This window comes from Haliotis asinina, chromosome 1 (genome assembly GCF_037392515.1).
Source record: "Haliotis asinina isolate JCU_RB_2024 chromosome 1, JCU_Hal_asi_v2, whole genome shotgun sequence".
NCBI classification, from domain to species: domain Eukaryota; kingdom Metazoa; phylum Mollusca; class Gastropoda; order Lepetellida; family Haliotidae; genus Haliotis; species Haliotis asinina.
Window position 1 is genome coordinate 56,913,484 of NC_090280.1, and position 26,097 is coordinate 56,939,580.

The window sequence follows — 26,097 nt, forward strand, 5'->3', positions numbered from 1 at the left end:
ATAGAATCCGGCAGGTGAAGGTCGCGGCTATAGTGAATATGCAGGAAAATAATTCAGTCCAGATTAACAGCCAGAACTGATTTCATTTGGACTGAAAGGCAAACTGGCTAAACGGAACGCTAAAAATCAATGGTGGCACTAATCCCTTGTTCTACAGTGAAACAACAGTCAATAACCAAAGCACGTTTAAGTAGAAATGGAAATATAAAGTCTGTTGATTATTGATGGAGGTTGAAGCATCAGTGCCAGGAATAGATGATTATACAATGTACATGTATACCGCTTTGTGTTCTTGGACTCTGCTTCCACGGACAGGCGAAGCACATTGTTATGTGGTATTTCATGTAAATGTTTCGTTAATGAATACATGTCAATCACTTAACCTCATCCATATCAATGGGTATGTGAGTGAATATTGCTCAAAACCGCAGTCATCTTTATGCCAGGTATGTCATAAGCAAGGCGACGACACATTGACTCTATCAGCCTGTGCATACACTGCGTCATCCCAGTTCGTATTCTCGTATTCAGCCGCTTTTAGGGGTTGGGTGGTGAGTTGCGTGTGTGTGTCGGTGGGGTGGGGTGGGATGGGGTGCGTGTATGTGTTTGTGTGTGGTGGTGGCGGTGGTGGTGGTGGTAACTCTTCATGTTCGATTCCCCACATGAGTACAATGTGTAAAGTCCATTTTTGGTGTACCACAATGTGATACTGCTGGTATACTGTAAAATATGGCGTCAAACCTTACTCACTCTAGTCACCTCTAACGATTCTTCATTTGCATAACAATTGCCAGACAACCATTCTCTAAGAAGTGGAATTTCCTAGTGCCTTATCTGGTGAATATGGAGCATGTCCGCACTCATGCATTACAAGCATGGCCACCTCAGATTTGAGGACAAGGCATTGTCTTGGGCCCGGACTAGACATTAATATTAACTTAAGACTATCTTTGTGCTAGGAGAGCTTCGAAAATCTAGGCCAAGGTTGTCCCAATAGGAGTCTCTGACAGCTGATGCCAAAGAATCTGCTGTCTCAGAGGTCAACAAGTTCACTGGCGTTTTGACACTGGTGAACGGTGTTACATTCATGGTTAGATAGCCAGGCGCGGTTTAAAGCGACGCCAAATCTCACAAGATATCCTGCCCAGTAGAACTCGTTATTCGGAGGTGGCGGTGGGTGGCTTGTGGTTAAATCGTTTCCTCGTCATGTGGGAGGTCCGGTTTCGATTCCCCACATAAATACAGTTAGTGAAGCCCGTTTCTGTTGTCCCTCGTGATATTGCTGAATCTAAGCGGCATTAAACGTATCTCAGTCACTCACTTAATTACGTTATTCTTAACTCTCGCACGAGGGTCGCGCACTGTATTGTATATATGTGTGGCACGCGGAGAGTCAACAGTGCCCTATCGTGTATTTTCGCAATACTTTCATGCGTCATCTTGGTCATCTTTCATACATCATCGTATCAGGAAACGATTATTTGGGCGCATCTGTGCCAACATCGGTATCTGCAATGTAGCCAACATCTGTGCCAACATCAATGCCTGCAATTCGAATACTTTGACTGTTGCACTTTTGATGACAAATGCATTTTAGACGAAAATGGGGTAAGGTGAGGGTCGTCACACAAAGAAACGTGCACACCGCCATAAGGAAACTTGCTCTAGGGTGAAAAGTTAACGTCATCGCGGAGTGTCGCCACGAGGAAACCTTTTCATCGTCATGCAAGGCAACATGGACACAATCATAAACGATCGTAAACATCGTAAACATCGTCATACTGGCAATGTAAACGTTGTCATACGAGGAAACGAGAAGAGGTCCATGACTGGTCTTCGTCTTGTTGCCGTGCCGCACGCAGTGATGTTGAAAATGTCAAGTCATTTCCTCTCCATGTTTGTTTACCTGTAAATTATGGGCACACTCAGTTAAGTCGGGACTTCAACTTGCGTTAAATTGCATTCGGATAATGACCTGTCTTTACAAAAGAATTCATTTACATCCATTTATTTCCCATTTGGCATCCGCACCTACCAAGCTTCATATATCTGTCATCTACATATCTATCTATATGGACCATCTTCATATATCGGTCATCTACATATCTATCTATATGGACCATCTTCATATATCTGTCATCTACATATCTATCTATATGGACCATCTTCATATATCTGTCATCTACATATCTATCTATATGGACCATCTTCATATATCTATAATCTTCATATACCAATCCCTTACATAACTCTGTCCATCTAAATATATCTCTTCAACTACATGTATTTACCATTCAAGTATATCTATTATGTATCTGCATACATCTATACGTCTACATATATCTGTCTGACTCTCCGCCATGAATCAGTTAACCCTTAACCACACCCACATGCCTCCAGTCGTGCTAAGGAGAACCTCACCTTCTCCTTACACGTAACCTAAGACCTTGCATGTTTAAGTCATTAAGTACCTACCTTGAACTGTTCCCCCAGTAGTGCACATGAAGCGCAGGTGTTCTCCTCTGAGGCTCGGCACTTGTGATGGTTTCGGCACATCGATTAATTTACATCACAAGAGTCTTTAGTCAATAAACCGTGTATAACAAGATAGTTTCTAGAGCGCGTATCGATTAACGATTTCATCATGTTAGATCTATGAGCATGACCTTCTGAAATATCACTAATTGTCTGTGTTCAGGGTGTAACCTAGCAAGTCAGCCATTAGTGACTCTGAAGATGGGTATGATTCTCCACAAAGTGTTTTATTCTGTTTGATTTGTTGATAAGTTGTTATAACTGATTTGTACGTGTATGCATGCATATTTGTTTTTTGTTGTAGTTATTGGCGTTGATGCTGTTGTTGCTCAAAAGGACCTCCAAAGCAAGAGCTGTCATCAAAGTATACAGATACTGCTGGAGTATCTGCATTACGTAAATGGTTAAGGACTCATTTACGCAGTGCATAAGACCTTAGCAGTAACATAATATTCCTTTCTAGGGCGTTACGCTGGAAGATCAAAGACGCCAACAGCACTTTGTCAGGCGATAAAAAACACTTTTGCCTGGGGTCATGCTGTTTTCTCCACATTCTCGACCGTCACTTCATTATTTGAAGTACCCCTGGTAACCGACGTTACGATGCACGTCAGTTATCGTCGCCTCGTACAGTCTCTTACGGTAAGCTACACCATAGCACCGCTTTCTTATGGTCAGTCTGCAGTTGCTTCATTTGGCTAACATCAATGCTGGAAACCTTACGTCTATGCTTGTCGACGGATCAAAGGTCTCAGCTCGACCCAGAATTAAACAGGAAACGTTCGCAGTGTTTACAATCCCACAATGCATCCGTAGATCATCTCGTGACCACTAAGCGTCATCTGAAGTTAGGGTTCTGAACTTACGCTGGTAGTAGAAAAAACGACGTTCATATTGCCCCATATCATTTACGTTAATCGCAATGCAGTTGAAGACAAGACATTTAACCCGAACCTAAAACCTCATCTCAATGTTTATAATTTGGTTGTTTAACAGTTAACGTGTGCGTGCGTGTGTGCGTGTGTGCGTGTGTGCGTGTGTGCGTGTGTGCGTGTTTTGTGGGGGTGGGGAGGAGAGACCAGACACGTCACTGAACGAGGGTTTTTAGGGCACTCGCAGAAAGGTAGTTCGTTTTACAGTCCCCGGACCACAATATTTTGCCTACTGCCTTGCCCTCCCTGCAATGCTGAAGCCTTAAATGAAGCGAGTCTAGATTTCCTCAGATTATGAATCTGTGGGGGTCCTGGGGCTGATTTTCAGTTCATGTGGGCTGGTTTGTTAATGTGAAACTTATATATATTCAGAGACTAGGCATCAGTCTATCAGAAAGGCAAAGGACTCGTTTGTAGTCGTTGTCTCTCTTTGTAACAGATTCATGTATCTACTTTCTAAGCAATTACGTATCGGGGTCGGAACGGGTACCGTTAAAATGACGTGTACATTCCATGGAGTTTTGAAGACGATCCAGTAATTTAATTAAACACGTATGATTCGTTATTTGTATAAATAACAATACTACAAACACATGTAGCAATTAGATGGCCATCTTTATTCTGTAATCATGACATAGCTCAAATATTTGCTCTACAGCATAAACTTCACTGGACACAGCAAATCGGATGGCGCTGAAGTCTGAAAATAAACCGTGCTCAATTGTTAAACGCTCTCTTCAGGACTTTATAGCATGGTTAATCGTGATTAACCAGATTCAGTCTTCACGTGACAGGAGCTGATACGACTTAACGTTATGGTCTCATCTGGCCAATCACTGTATGCCTGTATACTAAACATAATCACATATTACAATGTCTGTTTGCTGGAAAAACGTTTCAGCATTCCAATTATATGACGCCAGCTGATGGAAAAGAGAGTCTTGGCCAGTTAACCCAGTGATCGATATAGTGAGCACCGATCGGGGTGCTCTGACCCGCAGTCAACCATATGATGGATCAACGCCATGACGTCCGCAGTCTCATGTTACCGCCAGCGTCTATGTTCAGACTGAAGGTGATTAAAGGGGGAAATATGCCAAGTCCGAAGTGATTGGCCATTACCACTTGGAAGAGAAAACAACACGCTCGTCTGGAATTTTGGGATTAGTCAAATACCGCTGTGGCGAAGGTGATGGGACCTCCGTGACCATTTCGAGTTATACGAGGTTCATCGGAAACACTGAATATTGAGTAAAAGAGGGAATAAACAGAGGTCGATCCTTTACTTTGTGGGCCTACGGTCGACACATAGAGATTCGACACAAGAATATCTGACTGTCTAATCTGACTGATATTTAACCACTTAAAAAGACAAGCCAAGTTGAAGGTTACCTACGTAACTACTCCGAGTTGTCCAAAGTGCGATAGAAACGCTGAATGTTGACTAAAGACGGAATACTCAGGGGCCCATGTTTTACTTCGCGACAGCACTACAGTCGACCCAACACCTTTTCGACACAAAAGTATTTGACAGTATGATCTGACTGATTGATCTTTCAGCACTTTAGACTGAGAAATACAATACAAGTTGTGTCGATGTTAAAGGGACCTACTTCGAGTTATCCGAGTTCGATAGAAGCGCAAAATATCGACTATAGAAGGAATGTCCAGTGACAAATGATCTCAGAGGCAATGTTAATGTCGACATATCAGATTTCGACATAACCGTGTTTGACTGTGTTGGTGAACATCGACACAAGAAGATCGTGACATAAGATTTTAACCTGGCGTTCATGAATATGCACATAAATAGTGTGTATGTGTGCACATGCGTGTGCGTGTGCGTGTGCGTGTGCGTGTGCACGTACTCTGAGACATCATGCCGCTGTTTAACGTTGATATCCCTTTCAGACACAATATACCGAACCCGGTCCAACCACTCATGGTTTTATGACCGTTATGTGGAGTGCTATCATTTGTTTGTTTTGGTGTGAAGCGAACAGGGTTCGACCGTCAGCTCTAAAGATGGACGCTCTGTCCATTACACCGCTGAGGCGGCGGTTTATGATCGGGACTAGGGTCATAAGAACTTAACTTACCTCAAACACATGCGCCATTTCTGCACACTTTGCTGAAGTTGACACACTGGCTGTTGTCACTACAGGCTGCAATCACATGAAATGTTAATATCACCAGTATGATTAGATATTAAATATTTCTTCGAATTTAAACTTTGTCAGTCAGTTATTTACATACGTCCACAGTCACATCAATACCAGTTCATGAAACTCCATCAGACTTACATTTTTCGCAGAGGCATTGCCTCGCTAATGTGTGTTACGACTTTCTCGCTGACAGAAGATTGGAATTCAGAGATCCACCGTTATTTTATAAGGTGGCTCTACCGTTTGTTATTGTGTGTTGTTGTTCTACTAAATACGAAATACGGTCACCTGGTAGACACATCCCTCTGCGACAGACTTGGCCTTGGGGACACGGTTCTCTTTGACACCCGGTGTCTGTGTGACAAGAAGAAATCACTTACAGGTATATGCAGCTGGTAGTATCATCCGAATCATCGCGCTTTAAGTGGCTTTGGGAGGGGGGGATGTTGCTAAATCACAAACCTTTGACAGCCTTTATTAAGTGAATACGGTTAGGTATCAGCATTACTGCATTTGTATCACGGCATAACGCTCTGAACCAGACAAACTAGTGATTGACAGTATGAGCAACGAAGCCAGTTGTAGGGTTACTGAGTAATAGAGCGTCGCCACTCTGTCTCCTGTATACGGACCTCGTTATATGCAGGGGAGCTAATAATTGAGTGAACTCTTACTTATTGTCATGACAGCTTGGACACTGGGCAGCGTCACGGCGGCGATCACTACTGTCAGAACAAGCAGGCAAGTCTTCATTTTGTCTGAAATCTACGAAACCGGGGCTGATGTGTATATCCGTGTATTCAACATGTTAACAGACATTTGAAGAAACCACCAACTGACAGCAGTAGTCGTAGTAGTCGTCATCGTAGAAGGAGTAGCAGCATTATGATCACTGTCAATAGTAGTAGTAGTAGTAGTAGTAGTATGTATGTATGTATGTATGTATGTATGTATGTATGTATGTATGTATGTATGTATGTATGTATGTATGTATGTATGTATAAACGACCAGATAGAAGCATTCAATTCCTAATATGTGAGCCATTAGTAATGATAATAAACATTTGCGCTGACACCATACAACGGCAATGGTCAAAGCACTGTTCAGTATACGTTAGGTTGCGTAAACAAATTATGCGTTTCTCGGCCACATTTATTTTCAAAAGTGACGAGGGCAGAATTTGATAGAAAAAAAACGTGACAAGGGAGGAACACATTTTTAGTTTTTCTCTCAGAAATAAAGCTTGGGAAGTTCGTATCAGTGAGTTGTAGATTCAGTCAGACCTTTCTTAAAGACACAAATTCTTATAGTGCAGAAATGGATGATCGGGACGCGGCCAAGTCATTATGTTTTTAATGTCATAAAAAATTGTTACGCGCACCAATAAAAGTGACGCACCTATGCTCACACTATAAGTTGTTCATAGATCACGAGGCCGACGTGAGTTGATGTACCTTCTCTAGGCTCCGGGTACATAGATGGGACATCAACCCACGTGTTCCAGGGACCTGTGAACAATGTGTTTATCATACCGAACACCTAAGTGTGACGGATATTGGAGCATGATACGGAGTACCGGAGTTAGGCAACACCCTAAACACTACCAAATACGAAGTCCCAAACGAATTCCCGCAGTTCGGCATTTTCCATTTCGGCATAGAAATATTACTCGCATGTAAGCGAGATACATTGCTTGGCGCAGCCAATCAGAAAACGACATTTATGTGTATGGAAAGATGATAGTTCTTAGCAAACATGACTATGCGATTCACTTACTCCGAGCATGGTTTTCAGAAAACCTATTCTAATCCACATGATAAGAGAATCACTTATATACGTTCAGATCAGACATCCGATGTACAACTAAAGGAAAGGCAGTTGTATTAAACGATCATAATAAATATGACACATCTATAAGAAGGTCTAGGATACAATCATCTACACCAGGCAACACGACCATCCAACAAACTGCTTACCTTGATTTGCCAAGGTGTGTCTCTGGTGCAGAGCAGACGTGATGGCGACATCGATGGAAGTCCTGTACTTATAAAAACAAGAGCTCCATTCTCATATGTCACTTTAAACAATACCTCGACGGGGAACACCCGAACTGGGCTGCATGGAAATATTAAACTACTATTTAATAAAACGGAACGAATTAATAACGTCACTAACATAATCTTCACGCTTATTTACTCTACACAGGTATCTGATGTATTGGTAGGGGACTGAATATATTACAATATCCATGATGCTATAAACACAATACTTGAATCACATACGCAGATAACATCCCATAACCCAGTTTGATATGAAGTAATGGCACTACATTTCATCTGATGCACATAATAACATATACATATCTAGCATATTATTGGAAATATATTGGACATCTAACTGCAATATTCTCACATAACTGTTCTGCCAATTTAACGTTAAAACGGGTAGTTATCGTGTCATCATTGACACGTGATACAGGATCTCAATACAAGCAGCTGTATATATAACCATTGTCTTCACCATACAAGGTGTGCACACCTGTTATATAAACGGGTTAAATGTGGTCAGGGTTTTATTATAAGTGTATGTGTCCCTACACTTTCCAACATTTAATGTTGGAAACGCAATGTGTAATTGGTTAAAATTACCCAACAAATACACGGTGCTTTGATTAGTTTTATGTCCAAAACACAATAGCTATATCTATGTTTCAAAAGGTAAAAAGAATGTTTTAAGAAACTCATGAAACAAAAGCTTAAGCTAAAAAACTAATGTCATCATCAACATGAAAAAACAGACATGTTATACGTCTAAAATTACTGGAAGGTTTATGCGGTTAGCATTAGACACAGCCTCTGATCTCAATTCAATAAAATCAATACATAACAAGTTCCTTCAGCGCCTTCTTAATTCTTAAAAAAATTAAAACTACATACAGTCAAAAGAAGCTACTCACCACTTGTATGCTTATGAATTGATCACCGATAGGAATTCTGCCGTTTATAATTCTGCCACGTTTTTATTACCATTCCTTTGTATTCGATATTCATGGACGACGCTCTTGACCCGAAAGAGCGTCTACCACCAAAATACCATGTACCATGAACCCCGTCACACATCTTTGTGGCTGTCGTGCCAAGATCGTGTTAGAGACGTTCTGAATCTGGAACTGACGCAGCTGATTCATGAGGAATAACAGGTGATTCCATTTCTGAGAAGTGGACGTTTGATTGCCAGAATGAGGAGGAGGAAGCGCTTGGATGGTATCCGTGCGAAGAATGGACACACCAGGTACTGTTGTCGCCAGTGATGGTTCATAGAAAGTCAGAAAGTAACTGCTCGCGATTTTAGGATGACCTTTGCAGTTATATCGGATTGGCTATTAAATAACGGACTCCTGGTCAGGGAGGTCACAGGGCAGACTGTGTAGTAACACGTTACAAACGAGTTAGCACCTAGCATATGGTCCTAGAAATGTTCTCTGTAACTTGAAATAACATGTACTTGTTGGTGAAATCCAGCACTGCACTCAATTCCACCATAAGTCGTGAAGACATTATACTTCATGAAGACGTAATGCCAACAATATACGTCGTGAAGCCGTGCTCTGCTCTATAACAACACTGTACTTCATGAAGTTCTATTTCGTAGAGACGTGTTCTGCTCCACACTGACATTAAACGCCGTGAAGACGTGTTCTGCTCTATAACAACATCGTGATGATTTGTTCTGCTCTACATCAACAGTGTAGGTCGTGAAGATTTGTTCTGCTCTACATCAACAGTGTAGGTCGTGATGGTTTGTTCTGCGCTACATCAACAGTGTAGGTCGTGAAGATTTGTTCTGCTCTACATCAACAGTGTAGGTCGTGATGGTTTGTTCTGCTCTACATCAACAGTGTAGGTCGTGAAGATTTGTTCTGCTCTACATCAACAGTGTAGGTCGTGATGGTTTGTTCTGCTCTACATCAACAGTGTAGGTCGTGAAGATTTGTTCTGCTCTACATCAACAGTGTAGGTCGTGAAGATTTGTTCTGCTCTATAACAACATTGTACATCGTGATGGTTTGTTCTGCTCTACATCGTGAGGACGTGTTCTTTTCTACACCTTTTCTATTTCGTGAAGACGTATTCTGCTCTACATCAACATTATACGCCGTGAATACGTGTTCTGCTCTATGACATCACTGTACTCCCTGCTATATATCAACATTATACGCCGCGAAAACGTGTTCTGCTCTATAACATCACTGTACTCCCTGCTCTACATCAACATGATACGCGTCGTGAAGACGTATTCTGCTCTACACCTGCACTATATTTCATGAAGTCTTATTTGCTTTTTAACCATACTCTACTTCGCGAAGTCTTGTTCTGCTCTATGCCGACACTGTATTTCGTGAAGGTTAATTTTTCTCTGTACCAACGCATTTACTTCATGAATACATATTCTGCTCAGCACCAACAGTATACGTTCTGACTTCATCTGTTCTGCTTAAAGACTAATTCTACCCTACAACGACAATGTCTTCTTGAAGACCTGTGCATTGTTTATCCATGGCAAATCCTTTTGTGCCTTGATCATCAGGAGAAAAAAGTTTGAAAACGTATGCACATAACAAACAGGGACACGGCCTCCAACATTGCATGACAAGACACTCTTTAACCAGACCATTGTAATAGTCCAAACAATGTTGTTTAGTCACACCGCTGTGCACATTCATATATTCAGCTAACGGGTGAATGATATCCACAACAGCTTTCCTAATTGCCATGATCACGCAGATATGTAAATAGTGTTTTGGTCTGCCTAGCTGGTTTGAGTGATAGAGTTTAATTTAGTTTTACGCGGCTTGTAACAATATTTCAGCAATGGCAACGGAAAGTGGTTTCATTCAGGCACTGAACCCCTCTCCACAACAACAACAACCTCCGGGCGGTTTGAGATGGCGCACACTGAACAAGACCTACCATTATAACAACCTGCTCCCGCATCTATAAAGCATGTCAGATTTGTACTAAGGTCGCGTGATGTTAAAAGACGCCACTTGAGAGCTGTCAACACATCGGGCCATGGATTCTTCCCAGTGTTGGTTTAACGCCGCACTCCCTATTCTAGCTATAAGGTGGTGGTTTGTTTCGACCAGACAAACCAGTGATCAACAACATGACAGTCGATCCGCGCAAATGGGATATGATGGCGTGTGTCAGCCAAGTCAGCGAGTCGGACACGATCCCGTTAGTCACCTCTTTGGACAAGTATCAGTTGCTGAAGATCAGTTTTAATCCTTATCTTCACGAGGTACTGTACAAAGCATCTAACCAGCCATGAAGAGAGCACCAATCTGATCCATTTCCACCTTATACACGCAAGTCTACTGTACGATACCGGCTGTGTCATGAGGTTTGTTGTGTTAGTCATCATCAAATAGTAATGATGCCAGGTGTTCGTGAAAAGGTAAATATCAAGCAACTAACCCAGTCTTCACTCTCACCCAAGCCGAGCGTTCCTCGAACGCCTGGCCCCGATCTCTCGAAATCATTTCCCAGAATGAACTAAAATCGATAATAATCTCACCCATGGTAGACAAAAAATGCAATTTGAACTTGGTGGATAGACTACTAAGTTGTTTTTGCGTTTTAGTTAAAAATTCAGCTGTTTCAAACTGCCAAACTCGAGAAATTGGGGCCTGGAGCCATCAATGATTCTTGATACCGGTATGTATAACCGCTGTTTTGGCGTTTTATATCAAGGGAGGCAATCGTGTTCATGACGTCAAAGTAAGCGCACGTAAAATATACGTTTTCCGTGGGGATGTGCCAACAGTAACCCAATTGTGGATATCTCTAAGAGCCATGGAAACAATGCGAGTGGGTTTGGTATATATTCGCTTTGACAGTACTATGATTATATTTCAGTGTGTCAGGTATATGCCAAAGAAATGCCTGAGGCGATGGAGGTCTTTGACCTTTACATTTCGGTGAAACTCAGCTCCCGAGGGACATATTCGACACCAATCATTGATCTCACATCTCAGATTACCGAGACGTCCACGGAACGAAACTCTAACTTTACTCTGCGTGTGTGGTGAATTCAGCTGGAGGACATGTTTCTTAATTTGCTGTAATGTTGCCTGGGATCAACTTGAGTAGCTTAATATGGTAAAGGGTCAATTATATCTCCGGGTTATATGCTCAACAATCTACGTTTGAGTCAACAATGGTGAACATCGTCCGAACTACCCATCTATTAACAATTAGTTCTATACTAGCTTCCTGTTATCCCAACTGTACGTATATTTCTGTAGTAAAGCTGTCCGAGATAGCAAGGTTCAACTATACGTATATTTCTGTAGTAAAGCTGTCCGAGATAGCAAGGTTCAACTATACGTATATTTCTGTAGTAAAGCTGTCCAAGATAGCAAGGTTCCACTGTACGTATATTTCTGTAGTAAAGCTGTCCGAGATAGCAAGGTTCAACTGTACGTATATTTCTGTAGTAAAGGTGTCCGAGATAGCAAGGTCCAACTATACGTATATTTCTGTAGTAAAGGTGTCCGAGATAGCAAGGTTCAACTGTACGTATATTTCTGTAGTAAAGGTGTCCGAGATAGCAAGGTCCAACTATACGTATATTTCTGTAGTAAAGCTGTCCGAGATAGCAAGGTTCAACTATACGTATATTTCTGTAGAAAAGCTGTCCGAGATAGCAAGGTTCAACTATACGTATATTTCTGTAGTAAAGCTGTCCGAGATAGCAAGGTCAAACTATACGTATATTTCTGTAGTAAAGCTGTCCGAGACAGCAAGGTCCAACTATACGTATATTTCTGTAGTAAAGCTGTCCGGGCTAGCAAGGTCCAACTATACGTATATCTCTGCAGTAAAGCTGTCCGGGATAGCAAGGTCCAACTATACGTATATTTCTGTAGTAAAGCTGTCCGAGATAGCAAGGTTCAACTATAGGTATATTACTGTAGTAAAGGTGTCCGAGATAGCAAGGTTCAACTATACGTATATTTCTGCAGTAAAGCTGTCCGAGATAGCAAGGTCCAACTATACGTATATTTCTGTAGTAAATCTGTCCGGGATAGCAAGGTTCAACTATACGTATATTTCTGCAGTAAAGCTGTCCGAGATAGCAAGGTCCAACTATACGTATATTTCTGTAGTAAAGCTGTCCGAGATAGCAAGGTTCAACTATACGTATATTTCTGTAGTAAAGCTGTCCGAGATAGCAAGGTTCAACTGTACGTATATCTCTGTAGTAAAGGTGTCCGAGATAGCAAGGTTCAACTATACGTATATTTCTGCAGTAAAGCTGTCCGAGATAGCAAGGTTCAACTATACGTATATTTCTGCAGTAAAGCTGTCCGAGATAGCAAGGTTCAACTATACGTATATTTCTGTAGTAAAGCTGTCCGGGCTAGCAAGGTCCAACTATACGTATATTTCTGTAGTAAAGCTGTCCGAGATAGCAAGGTTCAACTATACGTATATTTCTGTAGTAAAGCTGTCCGAGGTAGCAAGGTCCAACTATACGTATATTTCTGTAGTAAAGCTGTCCGATATAGCAAGGTTCAACTATACGTATATTTCTGTAGTAAAGCTGTCCGAGATAGCAAGGTTCAACTATACGTATATTTCTGTAGTAAAGCTGTCCGAGATAGCAAGGTTCAACTATACGTATATTTCTGTAGTAAAGCTGTCCGAGATAGCAAGGTCAAACTATACGTATATTTCTGTAGTAAAGCTGTCCAGGCTAGCAAGGTCAAACTATACGTATACTTCTGTAGTAAAGGTGTCCGAGATAGCAAGGTTCAACTATACGTATGTTTCTGTAGTAAAGCTGTCCGGGCTAGCAAGGTTCAACTATACGTATATGTCTGTAGTAAAGCTGTCCGAGATAGCAGGGTTCAACTATATTTCTTGAGTAATTTTAGCATTTTAGAGAATTTTAGCATTTTTACATGACACAGTCTGACGGGCACATAACAAGTCTTTGTGGTATGATATAGTCAAGCAACAGATCCGTGAGCGAGACTGCCACTGTGGGTAGCTGTGAAATACTGATTGTATCCATACCAGTAACCCTTGACAAACTGGGACAACGCAAAATACATGACACTACGCACATGCGCGCCGAAAGCCGGCACTATTCAAATCTCATGGTACAGGTTAATACACCCTACGATACAATATTGTAAATCTGATATGATCAGTGGGTAGGCTGTATTGTCCAGCCACGGCGTAACTGGCGAAGTGTTTAATGCTCTATTGACAAACGAATCGCTGATATCTCTGCACTCTGTTAGTTTGTTGTAACGACCAATTTTGAAATCGACATGCCAGTGACATCGTTCAGACTTGATAGATTGATATAGCTACTTCGGATCTACCGTTTGACAATGTATGTATATATTGTTCTTATTGATTCATAATCCACATTACTGTCCTATACGATATATTGCAATATATACCGTCAAGGGAGTTTAGGATTCATTAGTCGTGAAATATACCACAGACACCGATCAATGTAATATTTTATGTACATAGACTTTCACAGTGTTTAATAATTGAACTGATCGCATTGATTTTATGTTGCTGAAACATATCAGTTGTTACCGACAGAGAACATAAACAAAAAAGTATTCGATTACTCTACGTAATGACACCCGGGGGATTTAATGAATTTGTTCTCGATCTCGAAGACAGCGTGATGTGATTAAAGGCGGGTTGAGACATTGTTTACTGACCTGTCAAGCAGAATTTATTCATCTGGCCACTGACCTTAATGGAGACTAAGATACTAATTAGCAGTCTCAGTAGCTTCTACTGAAACTGTTAGAAATCACTTTCCTTATCATGTTGACCTTAGATGAGTTCTGTTGTATTTTATGATTAAAGAGAGTGAATATGGTTTTACGCCGCTTTCAGCAATATTCAAGCAATATCAGGGCGGGGAACTCCTGAAATGGGCTTCAAACACTTTACCCACTTTCAGCAAGGAATGATCGGGGACATGTTGTCCATGTGCTGTATGTGTTTGTTTGAAAATATCGCGTGATGTATCAACGCGCAAGCACTATCAAATAGGCACTAATCCAACTAACAGCGTGTTAGGGGTAGCCTAGTGGCTAAAGCGTCACGCCGAAGATCCGAGTTCGATTCTCCCCACTTCTGGTGTCCCCCGTTGTGAAACCACCCCCAGTTCTGCCGCAAAGATGCGTACAAGTGCAGGGACCTCCACCTCCTTGTTGTATCAAGGGAAACATGAAACGTGCAGTGTATTCTAATTCTAATCCACTCATAAATGAAAGTGTACACACACACACACACACACACACACACACACACACACACACACACACACACACACACACACACACACACACACACACACACACACACACACACACACACACACACATACATACGTCAGATCACATTACTAAGGACGGGGTCAATTACTGGCTCCTACCGCTATAATTACTGTCTCCTACTTTAGTAATTTTACAGTCCTGTTATATAACTAGATCAGAGCTGACAGTTCAGTTCATCTCTGTCTCGGTCATTCGGTCACCCGTGAAAAAAGTGTAGAAACACAACGTTGCATGGCCATGGTCGTCCTGTGCATACACCTTGTGAACTTGTGGACAGCGTCGTTTCCAGGTCAAGGAAAACTGCCCGAATCATTGGTTTTTCAAACATTCAAAACAAAGAATTGTGACGGGTGATGTGCTTCTAGGGTGGCGAGTACACAATTTTGTTAATTTATAATTGTGAACTTTTGAATTTTTAAGTAGTTTCTGTTTCGCCTACAAGCATGGTTAGATTTCCATGAAGGAATATAGGTTGTCCTGGAAGTGTATATGTTTTCGTTGTTTAACGTGCCACTTAGAAATTTTGCGACTACACAAGTGAAAAAGAGTATCGCAACGAGCCATCAGTGAGTTACCATTATCCACAACAGATCCAATATAACTTACCCAACCCCCATTTTCACTTTAAATTTCCACCCGTGTGATATGTAATTAGATGGCAAATCTAAACCGCTAAAACTGAACGAAAAACTAAAGAAAACATGGAAAACAATTACCCTTTTTGTAGGGCTGATAACTTAGGTCATGTGACGTTAACAGTTGTGGCTATTTTCAAGATTCAGATATACAGTTGTCAGGAAAATGCCCAAGTATCAATAAAAGAGCATAGAGTCAATCTTGTTTGACTACCACCACCACCGCCAAGATGCAAGTTGCAACCCCCAATATATATATATTGGGGTAAGGGTGGTGTGTTGTGTGTATGTGTGTGGGAGGGGGGGGGGGGGATGAGGCGGGGTTGCGTAGTAGAGTCATACTCACTTTTCTTACTCATTACAGACGGGCGGCGTTCTGGGTATGACGTCATGGCGGCTCATGCGCAGCAATTGACCACTCCTCGACCGAAGACCACGCATCACACCTCGAGACAACGTTCTAATAGTGGTATGAGAGAGAGAGAGAGAGAGAGAGAGAGAGAGAGAGAGAGAGAGGGGTGGGGGGATGGGGTGGGGTGGGGGATGGAGCTACAGAGAGGGCGAGAGAGGAGGAGAGTGGGGTTGAAGAGAAAGTCGGAGAGAAGAGAGAGAGAGAGAGTGGGGGGAGGTATGAGGAGAGGAAAGTAGGTGATACCGTGACACGTTCCTATCAATGATGTTGCTAGTTGGATGACATATTGTCAAGCTAACATCTGTTTTCAGAGCCAGTCTGAATTATCCTTGACAATTACCACAAATACTGGCCAAATTGCCAACTTTGCGAGGGCGAGAGAGATAATTTCAAACAATGACTAATAATTGCAATTTACTAACAAGCAGTGACAATTTCATAAGTTGTAAAAAAATAAGGTCTTCAATAAAAGAAGCTAGACTTGCCAGCCTCGGAACGTAGTATACCTACTAACTTGCAAACGCTGCAAGAAACAATATATTGGTGAAACTAAAAGATGTTTCAGAATCAGAGTAACAGGACACTACGCCGATATTACCCACAAACGTGAAAAACCTGCCGCACTTCGGAACATCATGGCAAGAGTGATTTAAAATTTGAGATCATCGAACAACTCAGAGAGAACCCAGACTTTGCACAAACCACAAAAAAAAAAAAAAAAAAAAAAAAAAAAAAAAAAAGAAGAAGGTCTCCTCCGGGAGAGGGCTTTCTAAGTTGGATAACATGTGCCCAATCCTTTTCTCCAACCGCAAGGACTCCATAATAGGAATGGCTGAAATATCCCTTTCGCCTTCTATATCTGTTTTCAGGGTTTGAGGATTATTCGAGATACTCTGTATCACGTCCTGAGACTTCCTATGATACACATCCGAGACTGACGCCACAGAGTAAGTACAGGGAGATTCGACACCTGTAATGATCAGTTGGTCGTCGGCAAACCATGCATGTCTTCCGTGAACATCCGGGTTACAGGTGGTCTTCAGCAGCCCATGCTTGTCGTAAGAGGTGGCTATCGGGATCGGGTCAGGTCAGGCAGGCTGACCTGGTGGTGCATGTCATCTGATCCCAACTGCGTAGATTCACGCTCATGCCAATCACTGGAATATCTGGCGCAGACCTGATTATTTGCAGGCAACAGTCTTATGGCTGAAACATTGGGGCGTACGCCGTTAAATAGCAAACACACAAAGAGTACATCGTGTTTAATGCCACACTGATCAAGAAGAATGAATTAGCGTTTTCCAAATATACAAATAGTTGTAAAGAATTAAAGTAAAAGATCATTGAATGAATGTTAGTTAATGGTTAAAGATACTTCCGCGGGGACAATAGTGAGTGGGTGAGTTAATATTTAGAGTCACACTAGCAACATCGTGACAAGAACAATTTAATTTATATTTATGTTAAAATCAACATACGTAAAAACCTGTCATCGAAGGACATTAAATATACTGGAGTGTCACAGATATATAAATTTAAAACTAGTACGCTATCGTGAAATTAAACCACTGGAGACAGTACAAAATAAAAGTGGGCTATAAATCACCAACAACTGAAGGTAGGTCACCATACTACTGTCCATGAGGATAACAACGGGATATAGGAGTGACCGAATAGGATTTTACACCTCTTTTAGAATTATTGACTTAACCGACTGATCCGACAGAATCGAACACATCACGAGTTCCAGGCTAACCTGGATGATTATGATGAATATGATTTTACACCTCTTTTAGAATTATTGACTTAAAATGAAAGGCTTAACCGACTGATCCGACAGAATCGAACACATCACCAGTTCCAGGCTAACCTATCACCTCATTATAGTACCAGCAACACCAGCTGCACTTCACACGGCGCCTTTGGTGAGACTGGGCCTCTGGTTTGTTTGAACGGGGTAGACACATCAAACTATCCGTTTCAATTCAGGGAGTTAGCATCATAAAAAGCAGCACTATTTAACACTGACAGTGCTGGTGCTCGCCCAGACCGCCGAAGACTTGCGTTTGATTCCCCACACGTTTCTAACTCACATTCATTTCTGGTGTGAACTATACTCACTCACATAATGATACCTGTTTCAGAGAGAATCAGTTATTCGAGAAGGAGGACCGCACGGCCAGTGACGTCTCACCACTCACACCACCTGCCGCCTCACAGTAAGTCAGTTTACTATAGCGGTAGTCAAGAGGTATGAGGGGCGTTGGGGTAGCCCTGTGGTTTAAGTCATCGTTCATAACGCCATCGACCCGAGTTAGATTCCCCACATAGGTATAATGTGTGAAGCCCATGTATGGAGTGTCTTACCGATATTGCTGAAACTCACTCTGTCTTCTCAAAAACGTTTACTTTTTTCTGTGTTTTTGAGAACCACAGTTCAGTGCTTTTAAGCATTTGACAATTTTTTTGCAACTACAAATCATTCAAAGTATAGTAACTTCAAGCGTTTTTGTTTAATTTTTATCAGCGTTGTTAGTGAAGTTTGCTTATGTTTTACTGCGAAAGAAATTTTATTAAGTGAGTGAGTCGGTGAGTATAGTTTTACGCCGCTTGTAGCAATATTCCTGCAATATCGCGGTGGGGGACACCGGGGATGGGCCTTACATAGTGTACCATCTAGGGAATCGAACCTGGGTCTTCGACGTGATGAGCGGAATAGTAGGGATTGGTTTGTGCATGAAGATTACGGATACTATCAACATTTCAAGAGTAATTAATATGTGGAATTCATCCGTGTTCACATTAGGTGTTTCGTCTCTGTGTCCACAGGTAACGTTAACACTAATCATCATACGGCATGTTTTGTAAGCTTTGACGACCTACCTCTCACTTTGACCGTGGAACCGTCTCGTTCACGACGAACTGACGGCTATGGCGTTCCAGAGGCCTTGCAGAATATCTTGAAGTTAGACGACGAGTTCATGTCCAAACGTCTCAAAAGGAGGCTGTGTTCCGCCGGAAGAGTGTATTGTGGGAACAATATCCTGAATCTTTACAAACGGGCGCACGAGAGACCAATTCCAGGTGAGGGGTCAGCTGTTTTAATTATTGAAATTTGAACCAAATGATCATACTGAACTGTTCCATATTCGTGGAGTTTTTTCCCTTTTCGTGTCAGGATATTACTTTTACGGGTTTGTGTCAGATACTTCCTGATTATGATTCTTAGTTAGCTATTACGATATGTGCTAGTGGATTTCTACCTGGTGGTACATATTTCGGTGCTGCATCATTTGTGCGTCGTCTTCTTTCTCAAGCTAACATATCATGATATAAATGAGATATTGTTCTAGTGGTTTTAAACTATACTCACTCGCTACGTGTGCATTAATATTTAGAGATTTCCAAATAAGCGAGTGAGTATGGTTTTACAAGACTTTTAAGCAATATTCAAACAATATCGCTGCGAAATACACCAGAAATGAGCTTCACACATTGTACCCATGTGTGGAATCGAACCCGGGTTTATCGCGTGACAAGGGAACGCTGTAACCACTAGGCTAAACCACCGCCTAAGTCTGTAGTTGCATAAACGCCTGGTGGACGTGCATGAAGTTCGATGGCGTCACAGAATCGGATAAAAAGCAGTAGCAGAAGCCGTAGAAGTAATATCCGGCATTATCTGCTTGAACAACCCCGCTAGTCTACACAAATGGGGTACAATTACATATGTCAACACGTCAGTGAGCCTGAACGGGCGCGCCTGAACCACCCGATGCCAGTAGTCGCCTCTTAAGGCAAGCATGAGTTACTGAATATCAATTCTAACCCGGATCTTCACGGGCGTAATAGAAGTAGCAGTAGTATCAACAGTAGTAGTAACACCAGCAGTATCTGTACCAGCAGCAGTAATAGTAGTGTGGCGAAAGGTTGCGCAGTTTGTATTGACTTATTCAAACACCCACATGACACTCGCATACAAACCACGTTTCTAACAGAAGCAACCATCTACAACACCAATACTGCGTTGTGTATTCACGTAAACGGAGCACTGAACACTGCAAGGGTTAACTTTTGGAGTAATGTTATGAAATGCACCCTCCTGTGTCTCTTGTCATTGAGAATTATTCAAAATTGACTGTATAGAAAGTGGAGTTATTGTTATTACTGTAAAGCTTGTCGGCGCCCATAAAAAGGAATTAATGTTTACATGCCAACTGTAGCGATAGGCCTTGTGCCACTATTTCCCAAATCATAAACCCGAATGAAAGTGGACTGAAGTGGGGTGACTCAAAGCAGACTGGGACTTTATGTCCTGCCAACGCCTAAAACGAGGTCAGTGTGTTTTGTGCACTGAGGAAGGATGAAAACTGACCTTAGATACTGCATACAATGGTCTGCGATCTCTGTATTTGATTGGTGTATAGCATTTAGCATTTACAACACTTGTATGCAGGTGCGTGTTGTTGTGTCTCATTTATGAAGAGCATGAAACGACTTATCGTTGCTACTAAAATTACCATGAGAAGACCCCTCTTATACCCTCACTCCCTGTACCGTTGTGTAGTACGTGCGCGTTTGTGCTGTTATTCTGGCAGTCGTGCCTCCTCCGTTTACGGTGCCATCTTATATACACTCCTACATAATATTTTCCAGTGACTGGTAGAAAATATCAAAGCACAGATTATCGTGTACCGTATGTACATTTAAAGGACTATTCACGGTTTTGAGTTATTTTGCAATTAACCGTGCTTATTTGGAGACAAACAAACTGTACGTAAGAAATCCCAGTTCGTCCTTCTCAAGCATTCGTCACCAATGAATATTCCGGGGCCCAGCTACCAAAACTGCTCTTATTCACTGTCAAGGGTTGACTCCCTCAGCTGTGATAGTCGTTGGTTCTAATCCACGTAACTATAATCAGTTAAACTTAAGTCAGAACGAACGTTCGTTATGAACGTTGGTCGTTGTGATGTACAGCGAGCTGGCGGGATGAAAAAACAGTTTACAGTCAATGACGATCAGGTAACGGTTCATGTCTGTCGTCCTAGATAAGGCTGTTGTACCACATTTCGATGACCATCCTCTCAACACAAGGTCAGTCTTCACGGACGACAATGCTAGGTCACATTCTGTACGAGGCGTAATTTCTTCCACAGGTAGTAGCAATTCTACCTCTCCCCGCCTTGGATCGCAGAATACGCCAGTGATGCGCCAGTGATACCCCATATTCCAGTACAAAATCGTGATGTATTGGAAAACCCCTCATTAAGAATAGAACGCTATAGCTCAAAGACAAATTCTAGCTTGAAACAGGCACTTTGGCCAGGGATGTTACTACCTATTAGGAAGTTACACATTTTGACATTGTGCTCGGTTATTGCTACTTCCTACTACCTCTGTAATTCCTTGAACACTGTTTAACAGAACCTTACACATGACCGCGCTGGTTAAAGTAGTACGGCATTTCAAAATGGAGGAATTTTTGCCATAAGTGCTTCACTGAATAAACATCAGTTTTTCATTCTGTTAGTGTTTAGATTTGCCATTTAATTATTCCTTGAGCATCCCTTCATCCTGAAAGTAAGTTAAATTTAGGTTTGGATAATTTCGTTTGTTATGGTAGAATGTTGGTACTATTGAAATATAGGGTGTTGCGATACTTTTCTTTCATTTGTATATCAGTTATTATAAAAATAATAAATTCCTTGTCTCATTGAAATGTTCTCCGTCAAACTAAATGAATATTGCTAATGAAACGGGGTGGGGCGGAAGAAGGAAGTTTATACATGATTCTCTTACATTGACAATCTATCTCTTCACAGCAGTGCAGATGGGTTGTTATTATCAAGCAGCTGCATGATTCACGGATAAGTCAGGTGTCCACAAGTCCACAATTATAGTCAGACAATGACCTCTTGGTCATTGAAGCATGACATTGTGCATGAAGTTGAGGACACTGTGGGATGACCAGACGTCTGGGGATGCGAACATACTGACATATGAAGGAAGCTTTGTATTAGTCAGTACATGACCTTGAGACAGCGGCTAAGCAAGTTGATTGAGTGCACTGAATAGGCCATTGTTGAATTACTGTGTAGTTATGCATGTATAAATGTCCATGGGCCCTCTGATAGACTCATGCGTTTATCCACACTAGAACAGCCATGGACTCATGAGTAGTCAAAAGACCTTTCCAATTCCACACATTCATTATCCATCATTTAATACCGTAACAAGGAAGATAGGGAAATGCGGAAATCGAGAAAAAGGTTTCCGTTGACAGCCTACAGAAAAAAACCCCATCAAATTGTGTCGGGGCTGTGGGGTCGTCTAGACTCAGACGACCCGGGTTGGATTCCCTACATGTGTGAAGTCAATACTGCTAAAAGCGGCGTAAAACAATACCCACTCACTCACATCTTCGACCGGTGTATTTCTCTAAAAAAATCTCTTTATAACCGAGGTATACCTTACTCATTATTTACAATGCTTTCATCTCCATATGGCTGTAACATTGCCATTTAGAAGTTGGATGAAGAAGAACTGCAATATTGCCATTAGTAGATGTTACATCAATTCCTGGGCTACATGTAACAATGATAGAGACATGCCAAAACTGTTAACATTATAGCGTTTGTACCCGAGTTCATTTTATTGTTTATTGATGAAATTATATGAAGGAGAGTTCTCGGAAATATTCGTACAACTCAGGCATTAAATCTCCTTTACCATCTGACAGGAGTACGTGTAAGAGAGCAATGTCAGATCTAATCTTAGTTCGATGGGAGCTTGAATGTCTGGAACAGGAGTTGGAATCTCTGCTTGGTACTGTTCTGAATAACTTCTCTCTCCAGGGGCCCCGCAGTACCAATGGTCGTCTACCAAGTGTACGATGATACTACCAAGGATTGTACGAGGTACACCCAGGGCGAGGTAAGCACTCACTCAGTAAACAAATCCATTAATTTTATATTAAGAGTACACGTGTCCTGACCGGATGTAGCTTTGTTCGATTCCCAACCGTCACCTTTTTTGACAAAGCTATTTAGTTGTGACGTTCAGTATGCAGTGAGTACGAGCACATCACACTTGTTTCCACACTTGCTTCCACAGCATTCCACAGCACAGCATTGTTTCGACAGCATTCTTATTTGCATTCATTGCGATGCCCATGGTAATTAGATCAATGTTCTTATACATCGCTAATGTTTCGATTTACAGGACAGCCGGTTCTGTGAGGAACAGGAACAATGAACGAGAGAGAGGATGTCCTCGGCCTTTAACAGCCGTCGAGAAGAACAGGAACAATTCCGACGACAGGAACACCACAGGTGCGAAAGAAATGGACAACAAAGAACATAGAGAGAAAGACAACGGGCGTGAAACCAACGCAGACGTCAGCGACAAATACAACTCCAACGTTGATGACAACATCAGTGACAAAGTTAACTCCAACGTCAATGACAACGCGAACGCCAAAGAAAACTCGAGCAACAAATCCAACTCTAACGCCGATGGAAACGCCAACGTCAACACCAACGCCAAATCCAGCGACAAATCCAACTCCAAAGTCAATGAAAAGGCAAACGCCAAAACCAACGTCATCGACAACGAAAAAGCCGACTGTAGCTCCTCACAGAGTAGTGACTCGTCGAGCAGTAGTGACTCATCGAGCAGTAGCGACTCATCAAGCACTGACGCGGAGCACAGCGAAGACAGTAAGACCAACAAGCGGTCGCAGAAGGCAGCGACCAAACAAAAGAGAGGTCCTGCTTTGAGCAAAACCAGAGAGACAGCTGAGAAGAAAGAGAATGATCCTGACCGCGATCGAAACCAAAGAAATGCTAAAGCTGCATTTTGTAAGTATATTGTCCAATAACATTTTTGAAAAAGACTCAAAAGAAACTGTACTTCAGACAATTAAAAAAAAAAGAACATATAAGAATGTAGCATTTTTATAGTTCCCATTTCGTTCATAATCAGCTTTTTCAGCTGAAACTGAAAGGATATCTTGTCTCCAGATAAATTGCAGACTGTTAAAGTGATCCAGTGTCAGTTCTACAGTAGCGCTAAGATTTCGCCCCTCACTTGGTGAAAGAAATTATTGTCGCTCACTTTCACAAAGGGTGTGAATAAGAATATAGCTTTGTTTTTGCTTTATACGAACCACTGTGCTGGAGTACGGTTCATTCCTCCGGACATTTGTCGCACTGGAATAATGTATTTAGGAACCTTACAGGAGGTCTTTACTAATTCATCAACTATTCAAAGCATTAAGTCACTAAGGTAACCTTAGTGCAATGTTAAAGAATGGGAGTTAATGTTAACCTTAGCAAATGTTACTTCCTGAAAGAAGCCCCTGGAACAGAATTAACAAGCAATATACTCTTATCATGAAAGCTGGTTACAGAAGATTCGGTGTTTGCAATGTTGAACCGGTTGACTGTCGTAATGCGTCATTATGTGTGATCACTGTTTTACATGGTACAAGTATTAGAATATAGATACAGTCTCAGGCAGGAACGTTCCTATAACAAACATCGTCTAAAGGCACATATACTTTTATGAATCGTGGCGTAGTTGTGATTGCAAAGGGTCTTAACATTATGATATGTCAAAGACAAGGCTCGGTACACTGACTGAATATTTTCAGCATCTTTATCACTGGGAATTTGGTTGGTTTCTGTTGCAGCAAAACCAAGGGGACTTAACTCTGACGATGACTACTCTTCAGAGAGTTCGGAAGACAGCGCGGACGACAAAGGAAAATAATTTGTGATAAATGTGTCACCGAAGTCTCTAGGTCTTTGAACGTTCACTGAACACAACATTTTGTGTATATTTGTGTTTTGCAACGCCAACTGTATACACCTATACGTACTGAGGAATATTATCAGTCAACTGTGTATATAGTGTCTACATTGTGGGCCTCTTCAATGAAGAAGTAAAAAATGAGGAATTCACACATACTCGAGTATAAACTACGTAGTATTTATATTTCCTTAAGGAAATGCAATTCAATATTAGATCCATGAATAAAAGTCGCCGAGACCCACAATTACAACACTTTCCCAAGTTTATATGCTTCCAGAAAGTATGGATTGTACAAAACTTTCTTTTGTAGTGTAAAATTAAGACAGAATAACATTCCCTTATGTTAGTATTTGTAATGCATATGTCGTATCGCGCGATTTCCATGCTCGTGAAATGCTTTTCTCACGGGGTTTTAGGATATCTGGAGACCCAGACGCTGTTATTATTATTACCTCTCTCTCTAATCACTAGAAATGATAGGTACAGGTAAACATAATAGGTAACATTGTGAAACCGATATTTACAAAACCATTAGTCATTGTAAAGAACAGAGGCACAAAGACAGGAACAGCTAGGTGTGAGGGAAATGTTTGAGACGTCACAGCACAGGTAATAATAATTAACTTGCTCTTACACCTGCATGCCGTTCTTTCCTCTAAACACCTCCCTCGTAACAAATACTGAACTGTGTCAATATTTTAATTATAGTTTGTTGAACACTTTTTTGTATTTAAAGGACATAAATTCCTTTAAAAAGGCCTCACAGAGTTGGTATGATGTTTTGATTAGGGCCAGCGTTTCACTGAGTATTATGTTTATTAGTTGTCGAGCTAGACTGCAATTCATCGATCCGCTTTTGAGCTAAATTTACTATATAGGACAATGGAAATTATATCTCCATATCCGTGATCTGAGACAATTACACAATAACTCCGATTAGGGCAGTAAATAGTGTTATTGTTAAGTTTACTGAACAATATGTCGAGTTTTAAACTTTTCGAGGTTTTACTGTATTTCTTTGTTTTCTCTTCTTTACACGCACGATTCTTATATAGATCGATATCTGCTCACATTGTCAGGAACATCTGGTCAACACCATTTGACGCTGATTCATGAACACATTCTGATGATGTAGACGGAATGCTACCATGGTAACGTTTTCATTTAGTGATGGAATCAATCACGATTATTTCAACCTTGAAGCTTGGCATTTGAAAA

At 41.4% G+C, this 26,097-nt stretch overlaps 1 protein-coding gene and 1 long non-coding RNA gene across 2 annotated transcripts; one reads left to right on the forward strand and one right to left on the reverse strand.

The window, feature by feature from the left end:
* Positions 1-4,081: 4,081 nt before the first annotated feature.
* On the reverse strand, positions 4,082-7,711 carry LOC137281304 (uncharacterized). Its single transcript, XR_010956724.1, has 5 exons — positions 7,610-7,711; positions 6,307-6,397; positions 5,921-5,986; positions 5,567-5,632; positions 4,082-4,167 (listed from the first exon to the last, which is right to left on the reverse strand). It is a non-coding gene; the product is annotated as an uncharacterized lncRNA (long non-coding RNA).
* Positions 7,712-13,985: 6,274 nt separating this feature from the next.
* LOC137281310 (glycosyltransferase-like protein gnt13) lies at positions 13,986-25,638 on the forward strand. The gene is made up of 8 exons (XM_067812485.1): positions 13,986-14,042; positions 16,015-16,119; positions 16,932-17,009; positions 18,207-18,281; positions 18,892-19,146; positions 22,920-22,998; positions 23,287-23,924; positions 24,758-25,638. The coding sequence occupies exons 2-8, from the start codon at positions 16,041-16,043 to the stop codon at positions 24,835-24,837; spliced, it is 1,284 nt and encodes a 427-aa protein (XP_067668586.1). The 5' UTR covers positions 13,986-14,042; positions 16,015-16,040; the 3' UTR covers positions 24,838-25,638.
* The last annotated feature ends 459 nt before the right edge of the window (positions 25,639-26,097 follow it).